The sequence below is a fragment of the Spermophilus citellus genome, assembly GCF_964194105.1.
Source record: "Spermophilus citellus genome assembly, chromosome: 2".
In the NCBI taxonomy this organism is placed as follows: Eukaryota; Metazoa; Chordata; class Mammalia; order Rodentia; family Sciuridae; genus Spermophilus; species Spermophilus citellus.
In genome coordinates this window covers 198,195,151-198,205,314 of record NC_138183.1, presented here as the reverse complement: position 1 = coordinate 198,205,314, position 10,164 = coordinate 198,195,151, and the positions used below count along the sequence as shown (strand labels likewise).

General features: G+C 38.2%; 1 protein-coding gene across 1 annotated transcript; it reads right to left on the bottom strand.

Moving 5' to 3' along the window:
* Positions 1-7,200: 7,200 nt before the first annotated feature.
* LOC308642113 (olfactory receptor 52H1-like) lies at positions 7,201-8,142 on the bottom strand (the record flags this gene model as incomplete). The annotated part of the gene is made up of 1 exon (XM_081280711.1): positions 7,201-8,142. The coding sequence occupies one exon, from the start codon at positions 8,140-8,142 to the stop codon at positions 7,201-7,203; it is 942 nt and encodes a 313-aa protein (XP_081136837.1).
* Positions 8,143-10,164: the final 2,022 nt, after the last annotated feature.

Below are 10,164 nucleotides of genomic sequence, written 5' to 3'. Positions count from 1 at the left end.
ATGTAGTATGCTGAATTTTAAATCCTTAAAAACATGGAATGTTTCACAAATTTGTATGTCATCTTTGCATAGAGACCATGATAATGTTCTCTGTATTGTTCCAACTTTAGTATATGTGCTGCTAAAGTGAGCATTCTCTACTTATTTTTAAAATTGTATTGTAACTATTTTGTAAAAGCCTAAATGCTTCATTCACTCAAATGAGATATTTAACTCTTAATTTGTATCCATCAAACAATTTATAAGCAGTAAATTATAGAATGTTGTAGAGAAGTAGATAATGGCAATCTGAATTAAGGTAACAATAGAGATTGAACTTCTGACATATAAAAAGATGGAACTGGTAGATCTTGCCTATTGTTAGAAGGATGATAGAAATAACAAACAAAGGTGTTGAAAATTTGGGAAGCATTTTCATCTCTATGAACTTCCTAATAAGTTTTTTTAATTTGTTTATTTGCTCATTTGTTTATTTTTTTCTTGGATTCTGCTTTGTCTCACAATTTTAGAAAATAATTTAAGAGTTATCAAAATATGCCCACCTGTCAGCTATCCACCAAGGGCAGCAAATTATGTTACTTGGAAACACATACTGGCTGGGTGAATAGCATCCACTTTTTTTACATCTCCAATACATAACTCATACCTGAAGAATTTGCATAAAACTCTTCTAGACCTAACCAGGCCCTGTGGCATTATTGACATCATGGTAGGATGCAGTTCCTACATGACACTCTAAAGGCCTTCAGTTATTTTCTTTGCTTGGTCTTAAGCATCATGTTAACAGCCCACCTCAAGTAAGAGTATTAATTGGAAGAGCTCACAGAATCCTCTCCCACGTCAAAAGTGAGATAACTTTGGTCCATCGACTATGTCACCCCCAATTTAACCTTCACATTTTGGGAATACTTCTGTCTGAAATCCTGCACTTGTGTTTGATCTTGATATTCAGCTAAATTAATTGTCTCTTTTTTACTGGCTAATTCCCACTGATCTACGATCCTCAACAAGCTTTACTGACAAATATTCAAACTAGAAATGTTCCTAAGAACTCATGAGGCCTTTTGCATTCTTGAATCAGAATGCTTACTGCACTATTTTAGTTTTGCTTTATTAGCTTTCTCATGTAATAAACAGTAAACTTTAATAGGACAGCAGTAAGTTCTCTTAAAACAGTTTTCAATAAGTATAGGGTGAAGAAATTAGCATAGGAGTGTCCTTGGGACTCCACACTAATTCATTTCATCATTCAATTAATACAGTTCATACAGGTTCACTACCCTGCCATTCACCTAGGTCTCTTTCCCAACTGTCCCTGCACAGCCTACCATAAAATAACACAGAGCAGTGTCCAGTGCTGTTAAACGTTTCTGGGAAACGAAAAGGTCTCAAAGAGCATGGGGACTTGCTTCCCTTATTCATGTATCTTCAACCTGATGAAGACTTTCACCAAAGGAATCCATTGTCACTACAACCCACTGAAAGATGGTCTGGAAGTAAGGACACAGGAAGATGTGAGAAATGATTACCTTCCCCACCTTCAAAGTTCTAAATAAAACAAAAGATCTGTAGCTTTGCATTTCCATGACTCACTCAATCTTCCTGGACATCACAAAATGTATATTTTCTTTAATGTATTAATAAGTCTTTGTCTTAGATCACAATCCCTTTGATCAGACAATCCTGGTTTTTGTCATTAGCAAATATTCTACTCATTATTACTTATTGATCGATCTCTGATTAGTTAGTATTGCTCTCTTCTCTCCCAAGACTAAAAATATTGCCATGATACATCCTATACCCCTTCTAACTCAGTCCCACTCAGCACTAAACACAAGACATGTTTTTTAGTAATATCTTTAACATAAAGTACAATAACTTATGGATGGTTTTTATTTTAGATGCACTGATATGATGATCTTACTTCTACCCCCTTACAAATAACGGGCACCCATGGTTGGTCTATGAATTGCAGAGAACTGCCTTTAAGACTCATCCCAGAAGACAAAGTCCTCACCCCATTTTGTATGTTTGCTGCTCCATGGTGTGAATGGGGAAATGGGCTTGTTGTTGCTTGCCCTCATCTTCCCAAGAAACAACAGATACTCCTTCACATACAGTTCACAAATACAAGCACATGCTTATACTTAGGAGTTAAATGAAAAGTCTCTGACCTGGACTTTCAGATGTCAATCTCCAGATGACCAGTCCCAGTCTGGTATGGACAGTCCTAAATATATCTGACTACGTAGTTACTTAAACATTTCTCATATTATTAGCATTGTAACTTTTGACCTACAGAAAAATCTAAAAATAGTTTAGGTAATTTAGTGTAAAGGACTCAGAATTAAACTCCTCCTAGTTCCAGTGTGACACATGCCTATAATCCATCTACTCAGAAGGCTGAGACAGGAGGATCACAAGTTTTAACCAGCCTGGAGTCTTCACTTGACCCTGTCTCAAAATAAAAAGCCAAAATGGGCTGGAAGTATAGATTAAGGGTAGAGCACTTTCCTAGTACATAGGAGGTGCTGAGTTCAAATCCTACTACAAAATTTATTTTGAAAAGAAAGAAAGAATGAATATCTTGCTAGGCATTCCTCTTTGATTCTACTCTCTTCAGTAAGCATAAGCTCTAGAACTATGTTCAGGTTTTAACCTAGGCCTTTCTTACTTCTTGGAGTCTCCCCTTTCCCCACCTCCTTTGCTCTTCTTCCTCGGGCCCCCTCTGCACCAGCTTTTACTTCCTCCAAGAGTTCTCCCCTACTCCCCACAAAGTCATACCTCGGAGGTCCTGGTCCTGGAATTGTTTTTGCAAAGGGAGGATTAGGAACAGAGGGTATAAAATAAAGTAGGTCAAAGGCAGTCCACAGACAGAAGTGGCAAGCTCAGGAAGGACAGACAGAGGGACAAAAGGAACAGATGTGGGATCCAGGTCACAGTGGAGATGAACAAACACAGAGCCTAGAGGGTTTAGCACAAAAATACCTCCCTTGTCTTCTCCTGGGATGAAAGACAAATTAGAAGACAGGGCTTCTGAGACAGAGAGACCTATGAGCCTCAGTGATTCAAACAAATTAACACTCCCTATACTAGGAACTGATTCCTCTGCTAATATTAGTGAAAGCTTGTATCTTAGAATCCAAAACCACAGTGTAAAGATGTCAATGTGTAAGTTCTTTCTCTTATGCATTCCAATGTTGATGGCCAACACCGCTAAAACAAAAGGCAGATTGTTAAGAGAAAACATATCATATTTATTCAATCTGATCTGAATTTAGTTGTCTCGGGAGATTTCAGAAATAAAGATCCAAAGACTCAGTGAAAGCTGCATTTTTAAATTCAGGTTCAATGAAGAAGGGACAGCTGGGTAGAAATGTGATTGGACAAAAAAGGCAGGATCTCATGGTAACTAGCTGGGGAAACTGAATGACACCTGTTGATTCAGATTCTTCTTCATCTGTGTAACATTCCTTTCCCTCCAAGTACGTCCTCAGAAATTAAGGACTTAGATCCTCCTTTCAGGTGAGGTAGATGAGCAACCTCTCCAGGTTTTATGTTTTCCTCCAGGGAGACTTTTAGTTTCTACGCTTTCCTTGAGGAAGAAGAATTTTAGTTTCTGTGACATTTTTTCTGGGGATAAACAGGAAATAAAGAAAAGAGAAATGGACAAGAGCAGAGGAGACTTATTTCTGAGGCCCTTCTAATTTCTGGTATTTCAAAGTATTCAAAACGCCACAGACCACACTTTAGGGTAACATGTTGTAATACCACTGGTAGCATAACAGAATCAAAACTTACTGAGTTGAAACACTTCCCCTGGTGTCCTTAGATGACAATGCCCTGGAGACATTTTTCAGTGCCTGGCATTTCTGCAGTTGTGAAGAGGCCTCTCTTTCTGATGGTTTCTTCAGTGGCCAATCTTGCTTGGCATTCTTCATCTTGCCTCTGTGGTGAATCAGCATGGTGCTGTGGAATTTTATTTTTCTTTATGTTGAATTATAAATCCAGGCTAAAACTCATTTGTTTTAACCCACTTATTGAGCATCTATTATGTGCTACTACAATTGCATTCAATAGGAATACAATAGTAAACAAGGCAGGTGCTAATTTGGTCCTCAGGACTAATGGAGATCAGACATTAAACACTAAATACAAAAGTAAACATCACATCAGGACTTTGATAGTCCTAAAATTAAAAGTGCATGTGCGATGGGAATGTATATAAGAGATACTATTATAGTGTACAGTATTCAAGGAAAGATTTTTCTCTCCCTTTCTTTTTTCTTTTTTTTGTACAGGATATTGAACTCAGGGGCACTCAACCGCTGAGCCACATCCCCTGCCCTATTTTGGATTGTATTTAGAGACAGGGTCTCACTGAGTTGCTTAGCACCTCACTTTTGCTGAGGCTGGCTTTGAACTCACAATCCTCCTGCCTCAGCCTCCCAAGCCACTGGGATTACAGACATGAGCCACCATGCCCAGCAAGGAAGGACTTTTAATTGAAGCCTAAATAAGAGGCACCAAGCCAATAACAGTGACTAGAAATTGTACATATTTGTGAAGCTGAAACTAGGCAAGTAATGGTGGGTATGTGGTCTTAATTCAATTATCAACAATTGTATCATTCTAGCCTTTGGGGACATTTTCAGCAAATTCTTCAAAATACTAACTCCACCAAGATACCCTGAATATATTTTTCAGCTGAGTATATAAGAGAGATGGTGAGTTTAGAACATAAAACAATGGCTAAAATAATGTACTGTGAAATCTATGCTAGCTATCAACAGTTATTTAAAAGGCCATGAACAATAGTTGAGAGAAAAGATTTTTGTTGATGTTTGAATATACTTGAAAAACATTAAAAACATGAGGGGCATTAGGTATTTTCATTGGGCAGAGTGTAAAACAATACAAAAGACTATCTTTCAGCCTTCAAGAAACATATGAAACAGGTATTGGATAGAAAAACACATAAGAAAATAAGTGATAGTTTTCAATAATGCCAAAATTGAAGTTCCTATATGAGCCTCTTCTGAACCACTTCACCAACATTTCAGATAGAAAAAATATATCTCAATACACACATACAAATAGGATCTTTATGTCAGAATGCCAATTTTACTCATTATTTCCTTCAATTTTTAAATATATATTTATTATGATTTAAAACATGCCTTTATTTTGAGTGGAGATTTGGGTTCTACATGGTCTTATCCTAAGACAGTTTCCCAAGAGGAATAATGATGGCTTCCACCCAACCCCATTGGAAATTTATACCAATTTTATATTAAGTACAATCACAAGACACTGGGTATGGCAATATAAAAAGATTATTTCTGGAATTACTTTCTCAAAGATGCAAGGAACTGCTATAAATTGTAAATAAACATAAATTAAGTATAAGTAAATGTAACTAAAATGTAACACTTGGAGTTTTATGAGAGCTGCTCTTTTCATCTAAGTTTTCCTTGTCCTGCAATCATCTTAAAGGAGGAAAATATGCAAGCATAGTCCTGAGGACCTGGAATCACTGAAAAATTTCAAGGTAATGGTGACCCAATCACACGTAACTTATAAAATGCTCATTATGGCTTTCATAGAACGCATTAGAAGGAACAGGTTGGAAATCCTTCAAAAAGACTTTGAAATACTCTCAGAGAGATAGGTAATACACTAAAGCTCTGTCATAATAAACTCCATGTCATAATAAAGGTCAGAAAGTGATGTTTATATTCACCAGAATGAATAATAGAAACTTCAGACTCAATTGTCCAATTTATTATTCTTATTATTTTGCATTACAATTCTTAATACACTTTTATACCACAACTTATCATGTCTCTGATTGTATATCAGGTATGTTGAGTTAATTTTGTCCGATGGCATCATAAGAGAGATAAAGGCAAGTCACAGTTCTAAGGCAGTAGCATTCCTATTTTTAATAGTGCAATTTATCATGAAGGAAGATGGGAAAGAACACTTGGTACAGAGACACGGAGTGAGTTTCCAGATCATTTTTAGAGAAAATAATCTAGGAGTGTTGGGGACCGCAAATCAAGTCAAGATGGCTCTTGGCAGTTTGCCAGGAGGAGTGGTTTGTGAGGCAATGCCACCAAGCCATTAAGATGGTAGAGATTCCTTATTGGCTGATTGCTGTAACTGGATGATGCTAATTCAGTCAAGCTGTGTGTAATGAGTTAGGTATATATAACTCTGCTGTTTTGAAATAAGGCGGCTCCCGCTACCTTGGCTGCCTGCTACCTTGAGTTCCCGCTCAGTTCCCGCTGAGTTTCCCCGCAATAAAGCAGTTCCCGCTTCAACCTTCAAGTTGCCTGTCACCTCCCGGTTATTTTGCCCAGCCGGACTCGGCATGGGAGAGTTTCTAAGGCATTAGTGTGAGTAGAATCCCAAGAAGTAATTAGATGAAGAGTTCAGAATTCAGAATCATATAAATCTGTATTCTGTGCTTGGATCCTCCTTTAAGCATCTTTCTACAATTTTGTTAAGTCTGTGACTCCTTATTCAAAAACAAATTAAATAATATTACTCTCTCAAACATATTTTTAATTATTAATCTTAAACCATAAAATAAAATCTAAGGGATATTTTTTAAAAGTGTTGGATTTCTTTGTGCATTTAAGTAAGAAAAATGGGTACAAAAATATGTACCTCTAAGCTTTCCCAGATGGGGAGGAAAATATAAAGCAAGTAGAGAATTTAAGAAAAAGCAATAATAATGTATGTTATCTGGACCAAAGTTTGAAACATAGTGTTTGATTATAGCAGAGAATGTTGATAACTACCTGACAAAGGAAGGCAGAAGACTTTGGCTTTTATTTCAAAACCACAGGATGAGTTGCATCTGGGGAAATATCTATTCTTCAAATATATTCAAAATTAGAACAAGAATAATATGAACCTTAGTTTGGCTCTGCTGCATCCAGCATCAACTTTTACACACACACACACACACACACACACACACACACACAGGCAAGGTATTAAAGAAAACAGTTCATGTTTCAGAAATTTAAATGGCTTGTCTTTCTCTACTTTTCCACTTCCTTATATTCTTTACAAGGGTAGAATGCTTAAATTTTAAATTTTTAACAGGTATATCCTCATTTTGTGTCTTTCTATGTTACGTAAAATTTCAAAAAATCAATTAATCTAAATTTCTCCTTTGGTGTACACTCACTGTGGCCTCTTCCAAGTGAAGAGAAGAATAAATTTCTCCTGGATCTGCTTGGTCTTCATGCCATAAACAACAGGATTTAGGGCAGGAGGGATGGCCACATAGAAGTTGGCAAATAGGATAAGGACATTCCGAGGGACACTGTGCCCAAAGCGATGAGCAAGGATAGAGAAGAAGGCAGGTGTGTAAAACATGAGGATAACACAGACATGGGAGCCACAGGTGCTCAGGGCCTTTTGGCGGGCACCCAGGGACGAGAGTTGAAAGACAGCACAGAGGATGAAGACATAGGACACAGCAATAAGGATGACATCTGAGATGACAGTCATGAGAGGTACAGAAAATCCATACCAAATGTTGACAGAGATGTCAGCAGAGGAAAGCCGAGCAACACCTATGTGCTCACAGTATGTATGTGGGATGATGCGGGTCCTGCAAAATGGTAAGCGTTTTAGAAGAAACACATCTGGCAGGATGACGGAAAAGCTCCTCACAACAATGCTCACCATAAGCTTGATGATCACCTGTGGGGTCAAGACGGTGTTGTATCTCAAGGGCAAGCAGATGGCCACATAGCGATCAAATGCCATGGCCAATAGGACAGCTGAGTCCACTGCAAAGCTGAAGTGCAGGAAAAACATCTGTGTGAGACAACCAGAGAAGGTTATTTCTTGGGAGCCAAGCCAGAGGTTACTGAGCAGTTTGGGCACTGTGGCCGTGGACAAGATGAGATCCGTGCTGGCCAGCATGGACAGGAAGAAGAACATGGGCTCATGGAGGCTGCGCTCAACTGCAATGAGGTAGAGCAGGATGCAGTTGCCCACAATGGCCACAAGGTAGATGACACAGAAGGGAATCCCAATCCAGAGGTGGAAGTGCTCCAGGCCAGGTATTCCAAGAAGGATGAAGGAACTTGGGTTGTAACAACTTGAGTTATACATGGTCTCTCTCTTCAGTCTGGGATCCATTGGTTCTTCAGCCCTAAGGACAAACCAGCTGTCAGTGTGAATTATGAAATCTGCCAATTCTACTGTGGAGCTGAAAATAGTTGGTTACTGCAACTATCACATTCAAGGTTCCTACATTAAAAGCATGTCCTCTCCCAGGGATGATGAGCTGGCACCTGTGGGAGTGACTAGTCTTGTACATTGACATTCATACATATACATACACATACATATATATATATATTCTAATAAACCCGAGGTATAGCTCTTTTGGAGGCCAATAATTTCTTATGATTACACATCAATAACTTTCTTTTCCATTTTGGATTATTTAAATTGTGCCCTCATTCATAGGGGAAAAAAATCAATTTTGAAGAAAAAGGCAAAAGAGATTAGAAGAGGAGGACATGGAAGAGAATAATAAAGGAGTAAAACTGTTACATATGATGAAGTTATACTGTAAAGAATGAGGAACTGCTGACTTTCATAGAGTAAATTTTATGTTTTAGGCAAAGAATTTGATGGAAATAAATTGAAGACTTTGGATAAAGCAGGAGGAAAAAATAACAAAAAGAGAAGAAAAGGGGGCACATTTCAGGGCTGGGGTGATGTGGGAACTTTTATTTCAATGATTGAAATATGGTTCAAATTTGGAGGTGTATTTATTGAGATGCCATCTACCAAAGAACATTCAGGGACAAGGGAACAACATTCCCCCTTCTCAACAAACAGTGAGCTCAGAGGATGATTTAAGACTTCACAGGCAATATTGGACGCCTTAGAGGATCTCTGTTCCCTTTGCTAGTTTGGGAGATAGCTTTATAGATCAGTGATGATCAGTGAGTCTCACAATGCCTCCAAAACAGAAAACAAATAGTGCAATGTGTCATAGGCAAAATCAAACACAGCCGACTCTACTGCACTGGAATTAAAACAAAGATATACTAAGAAGTTTTGCAAAAAAAAAAAAAAAAAAAAAAGTTTTCTTTTCCTCAAAGTGTTCCTTTCTTTTCGGTATGCCAGTGTTTGGACTCTATGTGAAAAGCTCCATCTGTGTAGAAAATAGTACATTTGGGGTGGTGTTTACATTGAAAATACCCTTCACACTTTAACTCCACTCCTGTGATCTGTTTTATAAAGTACTTTGAAATGAGAAGGGAAGGGAAATGGATACAAAGACACCAGTAGGTATGGCACTGGAGAGGCCCCGAAGCATATATGCCATCCTTACATGAGTTTTGAAGAAGTTTTAGTTTTACCTTACACACACCAAAAAAATTTTTTGCAAAATCATTCAAAAGCTTTTAAGTATAGGAAGTGGACTTTGCACGACCGTCACAAGTCACAACTTGCATGAGTGTGTTTGTCAGGACTCCATTGTCCTATATACAAGAAGAGATGGGAGAAACCATATAGGATTTTGTGACACTTCTCAACTCTTCTAGGTCCCCCCACCCCTCCCATCCAGTCAAAGCTTTACAGAAGGACGTTTCTCGCTTAGTTTTGAATTTCAGAGTCCTCAGTCAGCCCAAGCAAAACCACTATATCTACCTAGGAGAAAAGTAACTAGTTCCCATTGTCCAAGACAGCTCCCTGTATAAATGCCTGCTATAAGTTCCATCTTCAGAACTGATGCAAACTAAACTCCTCTAGAGACTGAGCTTCTATGGAGAATGTACAGCAACAGAGTCCCCATGAAATCCTATCTAAAATGATGCTCATGTGGTCTCCTCTGGCCTGAAAAGCAGGTGGACAGAGAAATCTACAAGCATCTGAGGAATTTTGGAGAGAATGCCACTTATAGCACAGAATTGCTGCACACATACACTCCACCTCAGGACAACACTGAAGGAGAAGAAAACTCAATGATCATTACTACTAAAAAGGGAGGCTAAAATAAAACATCCAAACTCAGATCTGCTGCTTTAGTGAAAACTTCATTTCTTTTGCCCAGAGAGCCCTTTTCTTCTGAAGTCCTGGATTCATCTATTCCTGGCTCTAAGTAGAGACCAGCTA